The 25,159-nt window shown below is 36.8% G+C and overlaps 1 protein-coding gene across 4 annotated transcripts in view; it reads right to left on the reverse strand.

Annotated features, from left to right (window-relative positions):
- The window catches only part of PCSK5 (proprotein convertase subtilisin/kexin type 5), a 457,779-nt gene that overhangs the window by 287,185 nt on the left and 145,435 nt on the right, over nucleotides 1-25,159 (reverse strand). For all 4 annotated transcript variants that reach the window (XM_072837738.1, XM_072837739.1, XM_072837740.1 and 1 more), the window contains exons 6-7: nucleotides 8,871-8,959; nucleotides 5,053-5,225 (exon numbers count right to left, since the gene is read on the reverse strand). In XM_072837738.1, coding sequence (XP_072693839.1) covers nucleotides 5,053-5,225; nucleotides 8,871-8,959 — 262 coding nt within the window. The remainder of the gene's footprint in view (nucleotides 1-5,052; nucleotides 5,226-8,870; nucleotides 8,960-25,159) is intronic.

Here is a 25,159-nt window from a genome sequence, read left to right on the forward strand (position 1 = left end):
GCCACTGCTCAGAAAACCTCTAAGGGTTTTCTGCAATGATAAAATGGTACTTGGTACTACCCATCCATAGTTTATATATGTTTTTTAATTTTTTTAAAAATATTTTATTTATTTATTCATGACAGACACACAGAGAGAGGCAGAGACACAGGCAGAGGGAGAAGCAGGCTCCCTGCTGGGGGCCCGATGCAGGACTCAATCCCAGGACCCCGGGATCACGATCAGAGCCAAAGACCAACATTCAACCAGAGCCACCCAGGTGCCTCCATCCATGGTTTAGAAAGCCCTGCTGGGCTGGCCCCTGACTACCTCTCTAAACCACCTCCTACTGTCTGCTTTCCGTCCGCATTGCTACCATCACTCAAATCACTATTTTGTTCTGTGAACGAACAAACCCCCATCATCCTCCACTCCGGGTGTTTTGCTCTAGCTGTTTCTTCTGCAGAAAACATTCCTTCCACATAACTGGCCTTTTCCCATTTACATTCCTACTCATGGATCACCTCAGAGAGGACTCCCCATCCTCCTGAACTACAGCAATTCTGCTTTGCCCCCCTACCTGTTCATCTCATTTATAACACTTATCTTTAGCAGGTGGTCTTGATGGTTTGTTTGTTTTCCGGCTTGTTGCTAGAATGTATGGACTTTTATGTGTTGCATATAAAACTTAGACGTCTCCTTCATTGCTTTATCTACATTACACAGAAAGTGAGAGCTCACTAAATTTTATAGAAAGAATAAAGAAACTTCAATTCCTGTATTTTTGTAAGTGATAGAGCTAAAACTCTAGTAGACCAGAATGACTTTAAGCTGTCACATAGGGTTTTATCCAGCTACCAGAGGGAACTATTATAGTAGTTACTTATTTCTTCATTCCTTAAATTACACTGCCAAAAAATCACTTATTTCTTAGTTGCACTTTATAATCTAACTTTGTAAAAGTTTTCATCTAATCATTTTCTACATATTTGACAATGTATATCAAGAACAAAAATCAGAATAAAATCTCAAAGAATATAGAATGCACTGTGCCATTTGATGTCTGATAATAAAGAAGTGGAAGTTTTCTTTCTCCTGGGAAACTAATATACCGCTTTAAAAATGTTAAATTATATAATCATAGATATTTAGAGAGAGACATCTCTTGGGAAAATATAAGTTAAATTCAAGACTGCAAACATAGATAAGTATAATGAATCTATATATCAAGAGGTTATCTCAAAATGGAGATGTGCTTTTAAGGGCAAATGAAATTGGAGGTGAATACAGACATAGGAAGAACAAAGTATATGACATGCGAGAACTCAGAAAGTCTACGCTGACTTCTATATATTGTTTTTAATCCACCACTACAGGTAACTCTGCGGAATCATCTAGAATTCTGTAGTGTAGAAATGGTAGACAAGCATGAGCGACTGAGGAGAAATACGAAGTTTTTTCAAAGGACATGGTCTCTTCTCTGAAAAAAAAATATGTGTGGGTATACATACACAAATACTATATATAAATCTATATACATTTATATACACACAGATACCTATAAATATAGATACATACACATACACACAAATACCTATAAATAAATGTATTTCTTGAGCACCTGTTATGTTCCAGGTGTTGTGTCAATTGCTTTATATGCATTATCTCATTTAACACTCATAACATCTCTGTAAGTACTATTATTGCCTTACTTTAGTTGAGGAAATGGGAACAGAGGTGATTTGATCTGTATCAGGTCAGAGAGCAGTAAATGACAGATTCTGGTCTCAATCCTGGCTAAGTCCAAAGCCTATGTATAGTAAACACATAAAAACCCTATCCTGTTGATCTAAACACATTTAAATAGGTCACCACAGCATTTCCATAATTGAATGTGCCATGATACCAGCCGAAGAATAATCTATTGTTTTTTTACGAGTTATTTCTTTTGTTACTACCTCATCTCTAAAAGTAAATAGCTCAACACCACCACCACCCCCTGCCCCGCTTCTTTTTTCAGTTTAAAACCTTGAACAATCTTCAGTGAAATGTTGGAAATATCTCCATATTCTAAAAATGTTGAAACATTACAATAAATGGGTTCTATCCCTATGAATTACCCTGGAAGAATGCCCATTACAAAAGAGCAACACAGAGAGGCCATGTGACCCCTGTCTGCTGTGTGAATGTACACAGAAGTGCAGAAAGGTGTAGTCCCTACTCTTAATGGTTACTTAATTGTGTGGGGAATCTATTTTTAATTTCATCTTTACAAAATTATGATTTACTTTAATAAGCATGGGTTACTTTTGTAATTAATAATGAATACAGAGTAATTTTTTCAAAACCGCTTCTAAATATAATCTTCCTATAAGTTTGAATAGCTTCCTCAGAAGATCTTAACCCTTTCCTCCTTCAACCAAAGTACCAGATTTTTAATTTGTTTTACATGTTGAACTTCCAGTTAAGATTACCATTGAATGAAAGATTCTCTAGCAAAAATACATTTAAAAACATAAGTTCAGGGATCCCTGGGTGGCGCAGCGGTTTGGCGCCTGCCTTTGGCCCGGGGTGCGATCCTGGAGACCCTGGAGACGTCGGGCTCCCGGTGCATGGAGCCTGCTTCTCTCTCTGCCTATGTCTCTGCCTCTCTCTCTCTCTCTCTCTGTGACTATCATAAATAAATAAAAAATTAAAAAAAAAAACATAAGTTCATGTCATCTGATTCAGTGGCAACTATGAACATGGGGCATTCTCTATACACTATTGAGATTATTAATTACTAATTACTAATATATTAATGAGAAACTCCAGCCTATTCTTTATGTTGTATCAAAAGCTATACACATATAATTTAAAAATTAAATATGACCTAAGTCTGATCTATTTAACTTGAATCACCATTCAATTGATAGCACAGAGAATACTCATCTATAGTCCAGGGTTTGGGTAATGCAATCACCAGATCACTTAGAATACATTCATTTGGTGTTCAGATACCCAAAAGGCAAATTCTAGACAAAATGATTTAAAACACAATTCTATAGCTTCAAAGAACTCTAGAGTAGCTAAAAATTGACAGAACTAGAACATACACCTTAACCAAACCTGAACCATCTTTCGGTTAGGAAGCATGTCCTGAGCGAGGGCATTAACTTTCCCTCCCAGTCTATTTCAAAATAACCAGCAGGTAGCTTAGCTTAGTCTTGTGCTTAAACCCCAAAACCAATCCCACAAAGGTGGAAGAAGCATTATTATTTGTACTCCAGCTGCTACATGACATCAAGCAGCTGCATGCATTCCACTGCTCCAAATCTGGGCTGAATACACAACTATCCTGTGGCTGGCATAATTCATAGTAAATTAAATGAAATTCCACAAACATTTACTGAGGACTCACTAGAGTTCCACGGACTCCATGGGTTTTGCAAAGCCCATAAAGATGGGCAGAGCACAGGCTTGGTTACCTTGGGACATACAATTTAATGAGGAAGATAGAGGCAAGGATAGCTCTGATATAAAGCACAATATGATAATGATTATGTACAACTCCAGGAAGAACATAAAGTGTACTGGGGGCAGGGGAGGGACTGTTGGCCCTTAGCTCTAGGTTGGGCAGTGAGAAGGCTTCTGGGGAGAAGAAGCATTTTAACTGAGGCTTGATGGTTCAAGAGAATCAGCTGTACAGTCATTGGACATGGGAATGAGGCAGGGATGTGCATGGAAAGCAGCACGCACTAATGAATGCGAAGAGTGGAATATGCTTGCTTCAATTCCAAAAGAGTAAAGAGAGATAACGAAGGAAAGGGAGGATAGGCCCAGATCATGACTAAAATGCATGCTTTAAATCACCCCAAGTATGAAACAGAAAGGAGTTGCTTCTAATGGGGTGCTCCTCCTTCCACGATTCCAAGCATACTGTGGCCTTATTTTTTTATTTAATTAAAATAAGAGGATTTTTTTTTTAAGATAGGATTTTTTTAATATTTGTAATTTGAAGGAGACATTTTATCACTTTAGATTATGTGGTCAGTTATTTTGAGGGGAAGAGTGGTGAGTGGATTTTTTTTAGTGAAATCAAGGAAAATGATGATGGTTGAGCTGCCTTGTTAGGGAACTCGGGAGCCAGCATAACAATAATACTGTCCTGGGACAGAAGTGGAACCAGGGAATGGAGTATGAAAGGAGAGGCCCAGAAAGGCATTGCTGGGTGACCTCAACACCAATCGGAGAGGTTCAGTATCTCCATTTCTCCTCCATCTCGCAGTGCTAAGAATTTATTCCTCCAAGACAAACCATGAGAGACCCCTAACTCTGGGAAACAAAGAAAGGGTTGCAGCAGGGGTGGTGGGTAGGGGGATGGGGTAACTGGGTGATGGGCACTAAGAAGGGCACAAGAGAAGATGAGCACTGGGTGTTATACTGTATGTTGGCAAACTGAATTTATTTTATTTTATTTATTTATTTATTTTTAATTTTTTATTATTTTTATTTTTTTAATTTTTTAATTTTTTAGTTTTTATTTTTTTTTGGCAAACCGAATTTAAATAAAATATTTTTAAAAAATAATTTAAATCCTCCAAGTGCAAGATTAATATATTAATGAATACATTTCCTTTGAGCAAATCTAAGCATCCGAATATACCTCTGTTCTTATCAGGGCAAACTCTCCAGCCCTTAGCTTATTTATAGAACGGATTCAACACACAATCCCAAAGGCTCAGTGCCTCTTTCTTTCTTCCTTTTACAATTTATTTGAGAGAGACAGAGACAGAGACAGAGAAAGCAAGCAGGGGGTGGTGGGCAGAGGGAGAGGAAGACAAGCAGGCTTCCTGCTCGGTGGGGCTCGATCCCAGGACCCTGAGACTATGACCTGAGTTGAAATCCAGAGTCAGCTGTTCAACCAAGCGAGCCACCCAGGCTCCCCTGAGTGCCCCCTTCTATACCCGTCTCCTGGCTCAGCTCTGTCCGTTCCTCTAGACTGAAGGACTAGAACCCCCAGTTGCATAGATAGCTCCCCGAGAGACCATCACCGATCGACAAAGTATGAGCCCAGGGGCTTTTAAAACCTACCATTCTAACGCCGTTTTCAAAGGCTTGCCGGGTGAGGGGAGCCGGTCCATCCACGGTCTTGCCATCGTCATCTGGGCCCCAGCTTGCACTGTAGATATGCACGTGCTGGGGGTTGAAGCTAACCGATTTCGCTTCAACCATGTCGGTGACATCTCCATCCAGCATCCGAACCCCTTCCAGACAGAAGGGAATTAGCTTGAATAGAGGCTTCACTATGTAACACCCAAACAGCCCAAGACATATTTGGGGGCAAAGAATAAACTTTTTAGTCAACACTTGATTAAAGTGAGCGTCTTCATCATCCCCCAGCCCTGCAAAAGTAATACAGACCCTTCCAAACCTTTCTTGGAGAGAAAGTAAGTTACATTGTACGGGAAACAGAAAAACTTCTTTAAAATCATTTTTATCCATTATTCTCTTAAAGTTTCCTCAATCTCGCCCTTCTCTTTATCCCTGTCTTCAGAGAGTACCTGACAGAGAGTGCCTCAAGCAATCCATCTTCCCTAAATTTCTCTTCATTAGGTAACTTGTGTTCCTAATCGGTGTACAGCATTCTGACCTTAGCGGGCTCACAAAATTTGGAAAGCTGCCAAGTTAGGTTGGTCTAATTTCCTCCGTATTTAATATTATCTCCTAATCGGTAAGACTGATGTGAATTTAAGACATTATTTCTTTGCCAAGTTATTTATAAGTCAAATAATAAATGAGAATGCTCTCTGTGTATGTAACACATCAAATGATTCTCAAAGGGTTTTAACCATGTTCAGTCATTAATCTTCATTTAAGCATATTCCCGCCAGACAGACAGGAATTTATTCTTAACCTTAATAGGAAAAAATAAGACATAGATAGGCAAAAATAAGTTGCATGTTCAATGTCAGGCTTTCCTTCTTTCCTTTTATTTTGGAGACTCAAAACGACAACAGAACATCTAACTGTTGAGTAAACCTATCGATCCTCCAGCTTAAGCTAAATAGCATCACTAAGATGCTATATTATTTTATAATTATATCTTTATAGCCCACATTTACTCCTTGGATAAACCCTGTTCTCTAACAGGATTTCAAGTTTTTATTGCTAAAGCTCCAACACATGGGGGTTACATAATAAAAGCCCAAATCAGGCAGCTTTAATACTGTGTGGTCTGAGGTGGGACTTCTGGTAGAAAAGAAACATGTTCTTGAGAAAACTATACCTTCTTAGGGCTTTAAAGAAATGTTTATCTTTTAGCTCTAACATTAATAAACATAAAAAATAGAAGGAATGACCATGGGCATTGACACAGATAATACTCAACAACTGGTAACATTCCTCCATATTCCCAGCAGAACCTTTTTAAGCTACGTGACAGATGGGTCACTACATGCTTTGTTATTTACAAAACAACAGTGAAAATCAACACTTAGGATACATTGCATTTCCTCAAAGCGCCCCAAAAGACATTGCACCTGATTGTTTTATCTCGAGTCTTTTCCTCTAGGCTTCTGGATTTTTAAAGGACATGTATAGAACAGGTGATGTGGACACCAAGGGTTGTAATAAGCCACTTTAAAAATTATCAAATGGAAACTGTATTTAGCAAGCTTTTCAGCACTAGGTTTTGTGGGAGTAGAACGCCTGACATGGTGCGCTCTGTGTGTACTAGGTCCTAAGCAGCCAATGGCTTGCTTTAATTTGCCATGAATATTCAAAATTCATCTGCACGATTTTTACTGAAAAAAGGATGAACTACTTCATAGTCTTCAGTTTTTACTTCTTGCTGTTTCAAAGCACAGAATGAACTACAGCTGACCCTTAACAACTCAGGGTTAGATGTGTTAACCCTCTCTCACCACCACCCAGTCAAAAATCCATGTATAACTCTGACTCCTCAAAAATGCAACCACTAATAGCCTACTGTTGCCTGGAAGCCTTTTTGATAATGCAGTTAATGAACACATATTTTGTATGATATATTTATTATTTATTATATTCTTATAATAAAGTAAGTTAGAGAAAAAAGATTATTAAGAAAATCTCATGACAGAGATAATACATTTGCAGTACTGTACTATATGCATTGAAAAAAATCTGTATATAAGTGGACACACACAGCTCAAACCTGTGCTATTTAAGGATCAACTGTATTTTATTTGCACAAAGAGGTCCAAAATAAACACCAGATTATTTGACTGCCTGGAATCATCTAACCAGTAATTCTAAATGCCAACATGTAGCAGTATCTACACAGTATCTAAATGTAGTTTCTAGGTCATGCAAGTGATGGAAGCCCATGAAAAAAATGCTTAATGAAATCATATCTAGAGGGCAATATTCCTTTCCTGACCAAAAATTAACAAGTAAGAATTTTTGCTTCCTCAAATTTACAGATGAAAGGTTGATTTTGCCTTATCGGACTTCGAGCCTTCATGTTTTGGGTCTAGGGGTTAAATTTATAATTCACAATGTTCTTGTTTGGGGGATGACAGGACATTTGTGAGTCATTGCCATACATTCATTTTTCTTGCTGAAGTTCTATCCGGCTAGACAAGCAGCTTATCTGTGAGTTCCTTCTTTCATCCCCTCAAGGTCAGTGAGCGCTGGGTTAGCACTGGAGAGTAATAAGGGGGATATGGACGTGTGTCACTGTATGTGGGGGACTGTGTGTGTCGTGACTGGGACAGCAAGAAGGGTTGTTTAGGCACCCTCATCATTCTTCAGGGAAAATTTCTTTAGTTCTTTCATGAACCTTCTCCTTGACACACAGCAGATGCTCTCAGAGTAGAGCTAATTACCGGTTAACAAGCTGCCATACTATAAGAATTCAGTGTGAAATAAAGGAGAGAAAGAGGTCAAATGTTCTGAGCACTAACATTCCATGTAGTGTCAGAAAACCTTCTCTTAGCACCATTACTAGACACCCCAAATATTTCATGTTACGAGACCTCTACATTTACTCTAGAAAGGACTGTTTTTTTTGTTTGTTTGTTTTGTGTTTTTTTTTTTTTTTTAGATCCAATTTTCTTTACCACTTGGCAACAACTCTGTACTGAAACCGGAGATGTCGGTCTGCTTACCAGGAACTTCGTTCATTTGTGACACTGTTTAGGAGAAGCCCCCGGGGGCGACTTTCAGAGCCACTAGGATCTGTACTGTCTCTTATAATGTGTCCTCTCATTTGTGTGTGACTGTGGCACACAGAGATGATTATAAATGGGAAAGAGTTTGCTTCTATTAATGCCTTGATTTATATTCCCTGGGTTAGGTCCTTGTAGCAGGCATTATGTCTATTTGAGTGTGTGCATGTATGTATAATGCATATACATAATCTGGAATTATTAACAATAACTATATTCCTACCTTATGGGACTACAAAAGGAGATTTTTACCACTCTCTTAATTTCAATTAAAAAGGAACTTTCTAAAAAAAAAAAACAAAAAAAACAAAAAAAAACAGGAACTTTCCGTAAAACCTAAGGAAAAAGAAAAAAAATGGATTTTCTATTCTGACATAATTTCAAAATGTTTCTCTCCATAGAGTTATTATGGGCTTTTGTTTAGATGATCAGTTATTTCCGACCCAGGCAGCAATTGTATAGCTTGGGACAGATGTCAACGACCCCATCTTCGTGTCTGGACATTTTCTTCATGTCTGTCTTCGAGAAAGAAATGTCTGGATTTGCAACCCTGCGGGGGTACTGCTTCAAAGGCCTTTAACTGTATTTAATGACACACATTAAGATGGTCATTTTCCGCAACAGTTGAACACTACTCTGCAAACACCGGCCTGTCTTTAGCTCAAAAAGGGGTCTACATCTACCCAAGTTTGTTTCCCATACCTCCGATCTTGGCATTGAAAGCAATTCCGACTGTGCAGTGAGAGTTGTTCGCTGCGGCTGCCACTTCTCCAGCACAGCGGGTCCCATGCCTGCAGGAAGAACACACACACTCGCTCAAGTAAGACACTCCGTTCTTACCAACGCACAACATCATTGCCATCATTCAGACTACATAGGGGGGAAGACTTCACCAAACTGTGGATGCTTCTGGAACTTGTACCCCAGTAGCACTAGCCTGCTCACTGCAAACTTTTAATATTTTATTATATTCTATTTGGGATTCTATTATTGATAGATATAGGTATATGTGTGTGTGTGTGTATATATATATATATTTTACTATCTATATATTTCTCTATATATTTTAGATCTTGCTTTCCCAACTAGAAAATCTCCTTGAAAGCTAAAATAGAATGCTATGGTTTTTTTGTATTCTCTAAACTTCCAGGATCCAATATGGTAACCACCAGTCGTCTGTGGTTATTGGATACTTGAAATGTGGTTTGTGTGACCCAGTCTCAACTTTAATTAAATTTAAGAACTAGTACTCAATTCTTCTAAAATTTAAGCATGTTGGTATATGAGAATCTGCTTCTTAAACTGTAAACTTAAATACAGATCAAGTATCTCCCACAAAATCTGTCATCTAAAATACAATGCCCTGTCCTTGTACGCTGGGTTTCTAAGATTTTGTATAAACAAACAACATGAAATATTCCACGAATACTTGTTTTATACAAATGATACAAAATCACTTATGCAAATATATCATCCATATTTATTTCACCTGTTCCCACCTTTTTAAAAATGCAGCTTTTAAAAAAGAAAACACGTTTTTCTGCAAAATATTCCTTTTATTTCTCACCACAGTGACTCTGTTCCTTGGTTAGAAAAAGCCTTTAGTTGAAAGGACTTCTAAGGTCATCCTAGGCAAGGATAGCAAACAGGTTTCAAGTGCAAAGTAGAAGTTGTTTAGAAATGTTGACCTCCATCTGTGTTGAGAAGAATCCAGAGGTATATACAGCTGAAGCCAGGGAAAGGAGACTACGACTAATGACTACTACCTGCCTGGAAGCAGAAGAGGGATATGACAACCACTACAGTGTATCTGTCATTGCTAATGAAGTCCAAGGCTCACTCTATTGCCCTCATTTTTAGAGATGAGGGTGCTTGAGGAAGCTCTGAGATATAAAAGAGGGTGAAATCAGCCCCACAGTGCCTAAGGCTCAGATCTCCCAAATTCTGTGTCATTACTTTTTATTTTACAGCGTAGGCCACGCTCGCCATGGACCTATGACTACCATCTGTGCAACTGTGAACAAATTATTGCTTACAATGGATAGGTACACACACAAGTTTATACAACAGAGATACATCCTGATTCATCCACTTAGTAGTGTCATGCATATCTGCCTATATGAATATTAGCCTCTGTGTCATTTAAAAGCTTACTATTACCTCACATCATCTTTTAAATGGCACACTCTCCCCTCCCCCATAATCTCTCAGAACGCCTCAATTTCTGGAAATTTACCCAGTTTTTCACTGAGAGCAACAAGGCTATGAAAAAATCTTGAGCATTTGTATAATGTTATACCTTGGGATAAATTCCTACAGGTGGAATTACTGGGTCAAAGAGTACGGGATATACTGTCAAATTGTAAGCGGAAGATTACAGTCATAAAACTAAACCTCAGAAAAACCCCTGCAAGATGGATATTACAAAACATCAAATTTTTGTGCATGACAAAAAAAAAGACCATAAGCCTACTCAAATGACAGTATAAGAAATAGAGAAAATATCTGAACGAACCCATGTCTATAAACCCCTATGTATGAGTTTTTCAATCTTTTCATCCTTGCCAATCTGACATGAAAAATGGTATCTCATTGTTGCTTCCCTTTTTATCTCCTCAGATTACATTTGGTGTTGTCCATCTTTCTAAATATTTATTAGCTCATTCTATTTCTTGCTTTGTGAATAACCTTTTCATGCCTTTTGCCCAAATTTCTTATTGTTTTTCCATCATACCTGTTGCATATACATTTCCAAATGTGTTATTTGGAACACAGCCATCTTATTTATGGCAATTTTAGGTTGCTCTACACAGCAATTAATTTTGATGCACTCATAATTATCTTGCCCTTCTGATATTTGACTGTACCACTTTTATCATCAGAAAAATGATCCCATTTTAAAAGAAAAAAAGATTTCTTTTGTAAACTACAAGCTGAATTCCCAGTGTTATCCCTGAGCCCAGCAAGAATTTACTGTGATTCTTCATTAGTCTCTGATTGCATATTACTTCATGGTGTAAGTTATTTTCTTCCTGAAATGTCAAATTCCCTTTATGAGTCCACTGCTCTTATACTTCACTGCATCTATTATTAATTAAGGCAAGTGCTAGAGGATCACAAGGATCTGATTTTAATTCTCCAATTGTTATTTATGAGTCCATTATGACAAAGGTTGTTCATTGTATTGTGGATTTGATCATGTTTTCTGCAGTTCTGTCAATTTTTATTTTATTTAGAATGGCATTATTAAATCTTCCTAGTGAAACTTTTTATGAATATGTAATAAAACTCTAGGATTCCTGCAAAAAAAATTAAAAAAATGATACTAGGTTAATTATTAAATTGTATACCTTTTTGCCCCCTTTAATGTCAAACATTTTGTGTTCATGTCAGTTGTATCTGTTATAAACAGAATGTAATTGCATTTTTTGGAGCTATATATCTTAACTCAAGAATAAGTCCATTTACAGTGACTAGATCCATCATTACATGATATATTTATGTTCATCTCTGTATTTTTCTCTCTGTATGAGTATGGATTTCATACATTCGATTAGCTAATGCTTACTGTAGCTATTTGCTCACGGATACCTAACATCACAAAGTCTAAAGTCATCAATACTTTTTGTTAGTTTTTCCCAAATAGTACCGACTAGAATGTTTTAACTGTGATTATTCACCCTTTAACACATGAAATCCCTATGATTATAGTTATACATTGGATTTTTTAATTTTGGAAACTATCCATCAGTGTCTCTATTTTGAATAATCAATATCCTTTAGTTATACAAATATTCTTTGCTCTATTTGTTTTTATTGTTCATAACTCCTTCTGGGATCACTGATTTTTTTTTCTGAAGAACATTCTGTAAATGTATCCACCAGATTCATCTATAGCCTCAGAAAATGACTTTATTTTACTGTTGTTCTTGAAAAGTAATTTTGCGGGGTATAGAATTCTAGACTAACTGCACGTCCGACGCCATTCCACGGTCTTCGAGCTTCTCCTGTTTCTGCTGAGAAGTCAGCCATCTTGGCAATCTAGTTCTGTCTGGAAATTAGAATTTAGAATTCTAATTCTTTTTTAGAATTCCTAGACCTGTGATTTAATGCTTAAATTGTCAGAAGTCTCAGCCAGTACCTTTGAAAGCTACCTTAAACTTTCATTTCACCATCAGATTTCCCATGCCTTCCTCTCCCTAAGCTGCTCTCCACGTAATTTGCTTAGTTCTAGATTTCACTTATCTTCAGCTATGACTAACCTGCTATTTAATCCATTCACTACATTACTCATGTCAAGTATTTACATATTTTATTTACTTATATTTTGAAGTTCTTTTTCAAACCCACCTGGTTAATTTGAATAGACTCTTTTCTTAAAAAGCACTTTTCAATTCTATGTATTATACATTTTGTAAAAAGGTTTATTTATTCATTCATGAGAGACACAGAGAGAGAGAAAGGCAGAGACACAGGCAGAGGGAGAAGCAGGCTCCCCACATGGAGCCTGATGTGGGACTCGATCCTGGATCCTGGGACCATGCCCCGAGCCAAATGCAGATGCTCAACCGCTGAGCTACCCAGGCATCCCTACATTTCTTGATATAAATGAATTGTATGTGATAATTCTCAGATGTGTCAATCTAATTCTGCTCTTTTTGCTGCTGGATTGTTTTCATGGTGATGTTTTCCCCATGCGGTGGGTGAACTGTCCACTTGGGAGGTCACGTTGTTTGGGCTTTTATCTTTGTGAATTCTTTGAAATTGGAGTGGATGATGCATCAGTATTTCTGCTTTATGCAAGTCTTTTCTTACCTCACTGCAATCCCTGTGGTTTTTTTTTTTAAGATTTTATTTATTTATTCATGAGAGACACAGAGAGAGGCAGAGACATAGGCAGAAGGAGAAGCAGGCTCCCTGCGGGGAGCCCGATATGGGACTCGATCCCAGTATCATGACTCAAGCTGAACACAGACCTCAACCACTGAGGCACCCAGGCGTCCTTAAACCTGTGCTTTTAAAAATCCAGCTCTAGGTTGGCTGGGTTTGGCTGATCACTCTGGAAAATTCCTAGTGTACAGCTATTGCCTACCTAGTTCATAGATCTGAGCTTTTGCAGAGAAATACTCTAGGTGTCCCATTAGCTCAACTATGCACTAAAAATTTCTTTACTATTTTCCCAGGAGTTTTAGATGTACTACAGTATGAGAGATTTAATTGAATATCATTGTTACCATAATATTTTTAAAATGTAAGAATTGTCTCTGTATTCCTAAAATGCAATAAAACCCTGCTTATATTATGTGCATCATTAATGTACAGTGAATTCTCCTAAGAAAAGAGTGACTATTTCCTTATAAAAATGTTTTTTAAATGTAGTTAACGGAAAGATTTTTTTTTTAAGATTTCTATTTATTCACTTATTTGAGAGAGAGAGAGAGAGAGAGAGAGAGAGCGCATGCATGCACATGCACACACAAGAAGGGGAGTGGCAGAGGGAGAGGGAAAAGCAGTCTTCCCGGGGAGCTGGGAGCCTAATATGGGGTTTGATTCCAGAACCCTGGGATCATAACCTGAGCCAAAGGCAGATGCTTAACTGACTGAGCCACCCAGGTGCCCCATAAAAACATTTCTTATAAAGATTTCTCTATATTGCTCTATATCATAAGCAATGATGAACCATTTTTGAGAAATAGGGAAGTTATCACTCTACTATTGATGCATAGATTTTAAATATCAGTTAAATAATATACTTAACATGCTGTAATCGAAGGTCCAAATTACTGACTACATTTAAACAGCTGCTCTCTTCAGATGAGAATGATCATTACTTCAAGTAAAGTACTAGTCATATATCTTAGTTGGAATCAGTGTTTTGATGGATTTAAAATAGATCCTAGAACAATGGATATCATCATGACATCATGACCTGTTCAAGCATATGAACAAGATTCAATTTCTTCCTTCTCTTAAAGAACAAGAGTGGCCAGCATTAACTATATTCGTGATGTCAGTTAATTATAAAAGTCACAAAATAGACAGAAGTCTTTGTTTCAGATGTATTTTTCTCCAGAGACAACAGAGGATGAGCATTTAGAGTATTTTCAGCATAAGGAGAACAATTTCAGGTGATTTTAGTCCAGAAAACAATATTCTCATTATATTACATTCTGACCCACATGTGCCTAAATATTCATTTACTGGCCAACTTCCACATAATGCCCCTTCGAAAATTAATCAGCTGGTTAGCTTCTTTGCATGTGTTCATGCTATCACTAAGACACATTATTTTCTGAGACCCCAGACGGTAAACTAGTGATATAAATTATAATGGATCTTTAGACCAGTGGCAAAATAAATTGGACCTCTTCTAAAATCAGGTGGGTGCAGACAAACTAGGAAGTAAATAATGCATCCCTTCACTAATTCTCTTAAGCATATTGTCATTGCTGCCAGGGCCCTAGTAAGTGCAAAATATTCTATCATGTAATTTTTACTTGAATAAACCATTTTTGCTCTTTTTTTTTTTTTTTTTTCCATTTTTGCTCTTAAAGAGCATCTTAAGTGAGAGATCATGACAATCTTTGGCCACTCCAGGTTTTCTCATCTACTACATGATCTGTTCCCAACAATAAGCCATTGAAATTAAAGGTCTCCAGAAGTTTTATCTGGGGTCTGTGATTGAAAAGAAGGAAAATGAGATGAGAGACTGCCTGCTAACTCATTTCTATAATATTATGAACTCACACAAGTGAAATGAGTACAGAATATGAATTCATAGTTGACTATAAAATACTGCTTTTACGTATTCTTGTGCTTTCTTTCTCCTAGTCCCAGGGTCACGCTGCTTTGTGAACTTTATTTCCTCCATGTGAGTTAGTGGGGATGAAAATATTAACTTACTGGAGCTTTAACGCGGATGTGAAGACAAGATACAAGTAAGCTCAGCAATAAATCTGAGACATCACGACACAAGAGGTCCACCCCCTATGGTTGCCTCTGCATTGCTTGCAAGTCAAAATTACACTTGCATGCATCAAGCAATGTCAAGTTGGAGAAAGACTACTTTCTATTTCATTTCTTTCTTGAAACAAACATCCTAAACTGTTCATGGATTCAGTCTACCCCCTCACTGTTTCTATTCCCTTTTGACATCTGGTGTGCCCATTCTCTTTGGCATATTTTGGTTTTGTTTAAATCTAAGTGAAAACTTTCCATTTCAAAAGCACCCTTAGAAAGGGAGAGGAACAAGAAATAATGATGTGTTTGATGTGTTCTCCAAAATATCACTTAGAACTGATGTTTTCCACTGTTCACATTGTTCTCGATAATACTACCACCTTATGTTTACATCACACCATCCATTTCTTCCAAGTGTTATAACCTCAACTGATTCTCACCTCAACCCTCTAAAGCAAAATGGGTATCACTCCTCTAGGTTGACGTATGAGAAAATTCAGTCAGATGGTGATTGGAAGGTATAAAATGTGTCAAGGTAAAGACTAGATATGGCTCTCCTGAATCCTGATGGGAAGTCTTTTCACCATTCCAGCAAAAGGCAGAGAGGCCCCTGTCCCTGTCTTTGAATGGCTGCCAAGATTTCATGACTTCTTTGCCTGCTCCCCTACTTATTTCATGTGGTAGTGGCAACTTTATTCCTTCATGACTACTGATGACAGGATATTTGACAGTATATTTTATAGAGTATCACGAATAAATTATTCAGCTTCAGTCAGAAGGAGGAAATGCTGGGAATCTTAAAAATGAAAACTTAAGAAGGGAGAAGAGCTGAAAACAAGCTCCCCTTGCTTCAGTGAAAAGGTTTACCAAAGCTCATGAAACATGTTGGGGTGGGGGGAAGGTAGATTGAAACTTTTGAAAAGTAAAAAACAGAATCACACATTCCACTTTTTGGTGATTAGTTTTTGTGAGACAATTAAGATACTAGCTTCCGAAGTGACTGCAATTATATTCAGTCCCTGGGGCTTCCTTAGTACTACATTTTTTTTTTTTTTATTATACAAGGAAAGAATTCAGAACAACTCATTCAAAATAACTGCTAAAGACTCAATCCTTGTGCCCATCCCCACCCTCCAATCATAGGTTGAAATCCTAATCCCAGTGTGATGGTATTTGGAGTGGGGCTTTAGGGAAGCTATTAGGTCACAAAGGTGGAACCCCCATGATGGAATTAGAAACAACAGAGAGCATGCTCCCTTTCTTTCTCTCTACCCTGTGTGGATACAGTAAGAAGGCAGCTTTCTGCAAGCCAGGAAGAGAGCCCTCCCTGAGACCTGAATCTTAGACTTTCCAGCTTCCCAAACCATGAAAAGTATTTATTGTTTAAGCCACCCAGTCCATGGAACTCCATTATAGCAGCCTCTACTAAGACAATAACAAGTAACTATATAAAATAAGATATTAAAAAATAAAAAATAAAAATAAATAAAATAAAATAAGATATTCAGAGACACTTCGATAGACTCATTATTTAAAGAATCTTCAGCATGAACTTTAAACTTTGACAGCTCATATACTTAGCAATAGACATTGTGAATCTTCCCCTTGGTCTTCAAGAATAGATACACAATATTTAAAGAAATTAACAAAAGGCAGTATTCATCAACTACTCCAAAGTTGAACAGATATGTTGTAGGCAAGAGAACGAAAAATATATTTTATAATATTAACCACTAATAGGCCACTACTAAGAGTTAGCATCAGATAACATGCAAATGACTCACAAAGGATTTTAAAAAGCAGAATATTTCTTTCAGAGGTTTAAGGGTACAATTAGTCTGACACATACACATAGATTATACATAAAACTGGTGAAATCTGAATAAGGTTTTCAGAGTATATTAATGCCAATTTCCTGGTTTTGATATTTGACTATAATTATATAAATTGCTATCAATGGGATAATCTAGATGAAGGGTATGGAGGACTTGTACTATTTTTGCAACTTATTTATAATCTTTTAAAAGTTAAATAATCATTGTGGGTCTGAAGAATCTATAGTTATTTGCAGTACTGGTTGTAATTCAAGTCAGACATTTTAGTATTTAGTATACTGCCTTTAGATTTTTCATAAATTTTTAAAAATTATTTTACTTGTTTTAAATTGAAGTATACTTAACACAATGTTATATTAAATATACACAAAGGATAATTAACACAATGATTTAACCATTATATACATTTCTCAGTGCTCATCAAGATAAGTATACTCTTAATTCTCTTTGTCTATTTCACTCATTGCCCCCCACACTTCCCCTTGGCAACCACCAGTTTGTTCTCTGAATGTAAATCTGGTTTTGTCTCTTTTCCCTTTTGTTCTTTTGTTTCTTAAATTCCACATGTGAGTGAAATCATATGGTATTTGTCTTTCTCTGACTTATTTCACTTAGCATAATACCCTCTAGGTCCATCCATGTTGTTGCAAATAGGAAAATTTCATTTTTTATGGCCGAGTAGTATTCCATTGTATATATACATCACAACTTCTTTATCCAGCCATCTATCGATGGACGTAGGTTGCTTCCATATCTTGGCTATTGTAAATAATCTTGCAATAAACAGAGTGGAGTATATATCTTTCCGAGTTAAGTGTTTTATTTTCTTTGGGTAAATATCCAATAGTGAAATCACTAGATCATATGGTAATTTCATTTTTAATTTAAGGAATCTCCATACTGCTTTCCATAGTGGCTGCAAAAATTTGCATTCCCACCAACAGTGTCTGGTGGTTTCTTTTTCTACACATCCTTGCCAATACTTGCTATTTCTTGTCTTTTTGACTTTAGCCCTTTTGACGAGTATAATGTGATATCACATTGTGGTTTTGATTTGCATCTCCCTGATGATGAGTTATGTTGAGTATCTTTTCATATGTCTGCCATTTTTATGACTTCTTTGGAAAAAAAAGTCTATTCAGGTCTTCTGCCCATTTTCTCAGATTATTTGCTTGTTTACTGGTGTTGAGTTGTGTAAGTTCTTTATATATTTTGGATATTAACCCTGTATCAGATATGTAATTTGCAAACATCCTCTCATTCAGTAGGTTGACTTGTCATTCTGTTGATGGTTTCCTTCATTGCACAAAAACTTTTTGTCTTGGTGTAGTCCCAATAGTTTATTTTTGCTTTTGTCTCCCTTGCCTTTGGAGACATATCTAAAGAAATGTTGTTGAGCCCAATGCCAAAGAAATTACTGTCTCTGTTTGCTTCTAGGAATTTTATGATTTCAGGACTCATGTTTAAGTCTTTAATCCATTTTGAGTTTATTTATGTGTATGGTGTAAGAAAGTTGTCCAGTTTTCCCAAGACCATTTGTTGAAAAGACTGTCTTCTCCCCATCTTATTTCTTGACTCTTTTGTTGTAGACTAATTGACCATATAAGCATTGGTTTATTATTTCTAGGCTCTCCATTCTGTTCCACTGATGTATTTTTGCACCAGTACCATACTCTTTGAATTACTATAGTTTTGTAGTGTATCTTGAAATGTGGTAACTATGATATCTCCAGCTTTGTTCTTCTTAAGATTGCTTTGACTATTTAAGGTCTTTTGTGGTTCCATACAAATTTTAGGATTATTTGTTCTAGTTCTGTGAAAAGAATTAGATTGCTTTAGATGTGTAAATTGCTTTAGGTAGCATGAACATTTTAACAACATAGGTTCTTCCAGTCTACAAGTATGGTGTGTCTTTCCATTTGTTTGTGTCATCTTCAATTTCTTCCATCAGTTTTTTATAGTTTTTAGAGTACATGTCTTTTACCTCCTTAGTTAAGTTTATTCTTAGATATTTTATTCTTTTTGGTGCAATTATAAATTGGATTATTAAGAAAATAATAAGAAAAATAAGAAAATAATAAAAGAAAATTATTAAGAAAATAATAAAAAAAATTAAGGAAATTTCTTCTTCTACCACTTCATTAGTACATAGAAATGAAACTGAGTCCTCTGTATTACTTTTGTATTCTGACACCTTATTGAATTCATTAATCAGTTCTAGTATTTTAGTATTTTTTGGTGGAATCTTCAGAATTTTCTATATATAATATCATGTCATCTGCAAATAGTGAAAGCTTTAGGTCTTCCTTATCCATTTAGATTTTTTTATTATTTCTCTTGCCAATTCACTGCTTTAAAAATATCCTCTTACCTCTATTATTTTCCCTCTTTACCCTTTTCAGCCTAGGCCTTTGACACCTCTTTTTTTTTTTTCTTCTCCTTCTGTCTGCCTCAGCCTAGAAAATAGGTTATTCATTACTAAGTGAATTCATTTTTAATTATGGTAGCCTATCCATCAAAGAAAAAATAGCTCGGTTTATCAGAAAACCTAGTTTGTTAACCTCACTTCTGCTTTCTCAAATACAATGCTGCATGGACTGAAGTATACCAAAACCCATGACAAGTACATACATGTGTATGTATATAGTCTTGACCAAGATCTTAGCCACCTCATTAGCCTAATTCTCCTCCTCCCTTATCTTAAAGATTAACATCATCATCAAAGCGATAGAGTAGGAGAGATCCTTGTGGATGAAATCTACTAATCATGATGAGGGAATGAGGCTCTTGTTCTTGGCTCACTGGTTCTCTATAGATTTACCTATCATGCTGTTCAGTTCCTCTTTTTTATTTTACTGATTGGTTTTTCATGTAACACATGAATTTAATTCTGTGAATTCAGATTGCCCATGCTTGTTTATATTCCCTAGTGATTCCATGGTGCTATTTTTTCCCCACTGGGTCTATTAAGAGCCCATTAACTCTACTCTTCAAACTCCCTAACTTCTATTAGAGGGTTCTGTTAACTATCTGAAACTTAGATCTACTAGCTTTCACTCTATGTAGTTAGAACTTTGAGAACAGTCTGATCTCATTTTCTACCACAAATGGAATACTGCAAAAACTGTCTCCCTTACCCCTTGACTATGAATAGACAGAAATTAGTCATTCTTGCTGATTCATTTTAGGTCTGTTCTCAGAGAGCTAGGAGTCAAGTGTTTTCTCTTATAAGTTTATAAATGTGGATCTGGAGGCTCCAACTCTTCCTTGGAACAGGAGGGTATGACATGATGCCCATCTTTTCTACTGAACATCTGTCTGCTTTACTGAGTTAAGTACTACCTATAATTCTGGAAAACAGAACTATTTTTATGTAAAGAATAAACTCTGTTAGAAATGTTGCTATTTTCTTGAAAAATATCAAAGTACCTCCCCAGAAAGATTTTAGATAACAATATTGGTTCCTTCCTCCCTCCTCCCTTCCTTCCTTCCTTTCTCAAGTCCAGATAATTCACATCCTAGGTCCTAAGCATTTTTCTAAGCAAGGGGTACACAAAGTTGAATATTCTGAGGCTGTGGTACTACTCACAATCTTGGTGGAGAAGACTCTGAGTAAAGGATGAACAAAACTTTTTTTTTTCCTTTTCTATGGGAAAATTATTTCAGATTAACTTTCCATCTCTGCTTCCCTTGATACCTGGTAAAGGTGGGATGTCAGCTACCAAGGATCACTGCTTATGGTAAAAATGATCCCTGGTTGGTGAATTACCACAAACTGGGAGGTCTGTGGGCAGGATGCTGGATACATGATGAAAAATCTTGGCTTTGGGCTTCTGAGAGTAGACACTAGAAACTGACTGTGGCCTTCTGTATGCAGTAGGCTATGTGTAGGAACAATACTGTTCCTGACAGCATAGGGCTTTTAAGGAGAAGTGACTTTTCTGCCCACTCACATGGCTCTTTCTTGTGCAACTGAGGTGTCATTTGGGTACTCAGGGGAAAGAAGAGGAGGAAAAAATAGCCTGAGACTGGTGAACACCCTTGCTAAAAAAAAAAAAAGAGCTGATATTGGCCTACAGGTACATTATATTCTTATCCTCCTAATGACCACTAATGAGTTCTAGGAGTTCAACTGACCACCAGTTGAACCTATGACCACAGACGGGGGTGGGGGGGTATTGTTAAGATTTATGATTTATGCAAGTAATTACCAAGTACTGAGGTACATGCTAATCAAAGTTTATGTACAAGATGTTATAGGAATTTCTGCTCCAAGGGTTCTGGCTTGAAGTCAGTGTTTGCGAAAATGCTTTGTATGCAATCTAAACTTTCTCCTCCTTACACCTGAACTGATTTTCCTACAATTTTGCAGCATCATAATTAGAAGAAAATTTCATAATTAGAACTCAGTAAAGCATGAAATATGAAGTATATACTGAGTATATATACTGAGAGACTGGAGAAAGATCTATAAAGATAATGAAAGAAATAATGGCCTGTATCAAATTATAATTTTGATTTTTTTGTGGTCTATTTCTTTCCATACATATTTCTCTTCTCCAAATGTATACTGAAAACCACTTCATTCATATAATTCTAAAGTAGCAAAAACAAGAGACCAAAATGCTAGAATGTACTCTACATAGACAATATTTCAACTTCATATATTCCTATATAGGTAAATTTCCATTTTATGAATATTCATATACTGACCTAGTTAACTAGACATAATGAGACTGTTCCCATGTACTGCCCCATAATTAATTAACTTTTCTGAATCATTCGTTCAGCAAATATTTATTGAGTACCTACCACATGCTGAGGAATGAATTAGTTACTAAAGATTCAATAGTGGGAAAAATAGACATGATATAATGTTGTTTCAATGAACTCCATTGGTGTGGAAATCCTGAATAAGAGGCTATAATTCACAAGTCTCTATTCATTTAGCAGTAATCAATTTAATGGTTCTGCTTCTATTTGTTTTTGCTAAACTATTCAGGTAAAGATATCATTCAATAACTATATGCTGTAAAACAGGCTAAAAATATTTGCGGTTTTGCTCAAAATCTGTTCATGGCTGGTAGCAAAAGGTGATCTGTGTTTGACTTCACTTTGTTTGAGATGCTTCCAGATCAGAAACAAACTATCAAAACACTTCTGGGGACTTGAATCTTATTTTGCAGGGACTAACATCTAAAACAAGTGACTATTACATAACCCAGTTTGTCTGGAATACAGGTAAACTGGGGCCACAGAATTAGGATCCAAGGGCTCCCTTGGTGTTCCCTGCAATACACTCAGAGTCTGAGAAGTTTGGCGGTGCTTGGTCCAAGGGGCCCCCAGCACTCTACAAAACATCCTCAAGAATAATTAAGTAGCTCACACATCTTATATTCACTGAGCTGACATCATTTCAGCTTAGCTACACCAAAGCAATGGCCAGCCCTTCCATTTACTGATAGCTGCTCCTGGTTTTCTTTGAAGAGTTCAGCAGGGTCATTTCCTTACACATTGAAAGGTTCTCAAAATTATGCAAGTACAAAAACCAACAATGAAGGAATGCCTCCCTCCCAAACACAGGTTTAGCCTATTTCTTATTATCAATTTAACGTTTTAGCATATACACATTTTGCTGGGGCATGGCACAAAGACTGGGTCTTTAATATGACAGTGTTTGTATGAGTGACCACGGGTTGGCAAACATCTTCTGAATGGGCCAAAGAATAAATATTCTAGGCTTTACCGGGCCAAATACAATCTCTGTCACATAACTCCCTGTTCCCCTTTTTAATCTTTTGAAAAAAAAAAACAAAAAAACAAAAAAAAACATTCTTAGAGTAGCCAGGCAAATCTGACCTGCAGTCAGTAGTTTACCAACCTGTGGTTTCTAGACATGATGGGTAAATACAGTCATAGCTACTTAGGCCTTCTTGGGAACCAAGAAACATAAGCTTCTACCTTTTCTAACTCCACTTCCTATGATTTGATACTGAATGCTTTTATGTAAATTAATCACCTCAACAAATACATTGGATCATTCATATTCACTGATGTAATGATTTCCATTTGAAAGCATGCTATTTTAATAATTTGCAATTGAAACTTCAAATTAGGGGCCCCAGGGTGGCTCAGTTGGTTAAGCAGGTGAAGCTCCTGACTCTTGTTTTTTTTGGCTGGGGACAGGATCTCACGTGAGATCTAGCCCTGCACTGGGCTCAACAGAGCCTGCAGAAGATTCTCTCTCTTTCTCACTCTGCCTCTCCCCCACCCTGCTTAGGCACACACGCGCACCCTCTCTAAAAGCAAACAAACCAACATCAAATTAATAAAGGTGATGAGATCACTTATTTATTATTTGTCAGAAAGTGTTACTTGCCTAGGTTCACATATTTAATTTGCTCTCTCCAACAATCTTGCACACATTACATGTACCTTTATCCACACATTATAGGTAAGGAAACAAATTCTTATGGGTTAAGTGACTTCACCAAGGTAATAAACCCGCTTACTGCAAGAGAACACAAATGCAGATCTCCTCACACCAAGTCCTAGAGTTTCCAACAGTGAACACATTATATGTTTACAGAAGGACATGCATACATCCTCGGGCATGCATATACTTAGCAGGGCTGAACAAAATAACGATGAGCTGAGATCTTACCTGAGAGGAAGGCTCAGAAGCTGCATTGTTGAAGGTATCTGGATCACAGCCTATGAGTTCTTTTTTAAGATAGGGTATTGTAATTATTAGTTTTCCTAACTAAACAAGTACAAAAGATACTCAAGAATGATCCCATCACTAATGAAATTACTGCCTATTCAAGCATCCCTACCCTCTTCCAGTGCCAGAATTTTATATCTTTGCATACACATAAAATGCAAACAAACAATACAAGGCAAATCAAGCAAATCAATTGCCTAATGAACATTCAAAAGACACAGGATTTCATGCAATCAGTAAATTTCAGAACAGCTTTAATCAATCTGAAAGCTGTGTTGAAGAAGAATCCAGAAGAGCGAGATTTAGTAAAAATGGAACAAGGCTGGCGACATGACAGTGGCTTTAAATGAGAATGATCTGTCAATAAAATGATTCCAAATGGCCCTTAGAAAACTGAAAAAAAAGTTTTTATAAACTGAGTCTGTTTATGACTCTACTAAAATTCAAATTTCGTAATATTCCAGAAAAACTACAACTTTAAACATGATTCATTTTTGTCTGACGTACGAATGGCTATAGCCACATGTGCCATCAGATAATAAACTACATTATTTTCATCATTTTGGTTTTATTGTTTAAAATAAAACACCATTTTCATCGCTCATTACAAGAATCTGGCCTCAATTTAAGTGGATTCATTTTTAATATTTTCTCTCCCCTCCAGCCCCCATTTATCTCTGTAATGAGTCCCTCCTGCACTGCTTCTCCAATGCAGGAAAGCTGTGGATGAAGTAAGAGACTAAGAAACTTGCTCTCCCCTCTTGGGTGAGCACAAGCAGTCACAGAGGTTACTGAGTCCCTGTCATAGCCGGTTAGGCTCATAATCTTCAACTTCAATGTATATTCTAAGCAGCTTCCTTTCTACACCCTAAATGCTTCTTCCTCAAGACGCGGGAACACAACATGCTGTTTATACCAAAATAGTTATCAGAGTGATATTCCCCCATGAATACAACATGATAATAGCAAATGTCAGGCCCTGAACTGCATGCTCAGCATCAGGACAATTTCCCCTGCAGTATTCATGCAGTTTCACAAGCCTCGGATCAGGATCATATTTCCTTAGCTGACACATTACTTGCTTTGGCTAGGTGTGAGACCACACTTAGAGACGCAGGGGCAGCGGTGGCTGGAAGCCATTATGTCTGGTTTCCTTTATTAAATTTAGACTTTGGGACATAGAAAAACTCCTTATGTCCCAAGAGAAGTGTGCTCATAGAACCACTCTGGGTGATGTTTAAGAACTACAGTCACATTCCTTCTCGATCTAGTATCGAAACATCTTAAAATATAAAAGAAAACATCATGGGTTAGTGTGACTAATGTTTTATTTTAGCCTTCAGATTGATTCAACTTTACAGGCTCAAAAAAAAAAAAAAAAAAAAAAGACAAAAGAAAACAACTGTATTGATATGCAAACATTCCAGGCAAAAGCACTTGTTATACTTCACTATCCTCCTCGTGGAATACTT

Source organism: Canis lupus, chromosome 1 (genome assembly GCF_048164855.1).
Source record: "Canis lupus baileyi chromosome 1, mCanLup2.hap1, whole genome shotgun sequence".
Taxonomy (NCBI): Eukaryota; Metazoa; Chordata; class Mammalia; order Carnivora; family Canidae; genus Canis; species Canis lupus.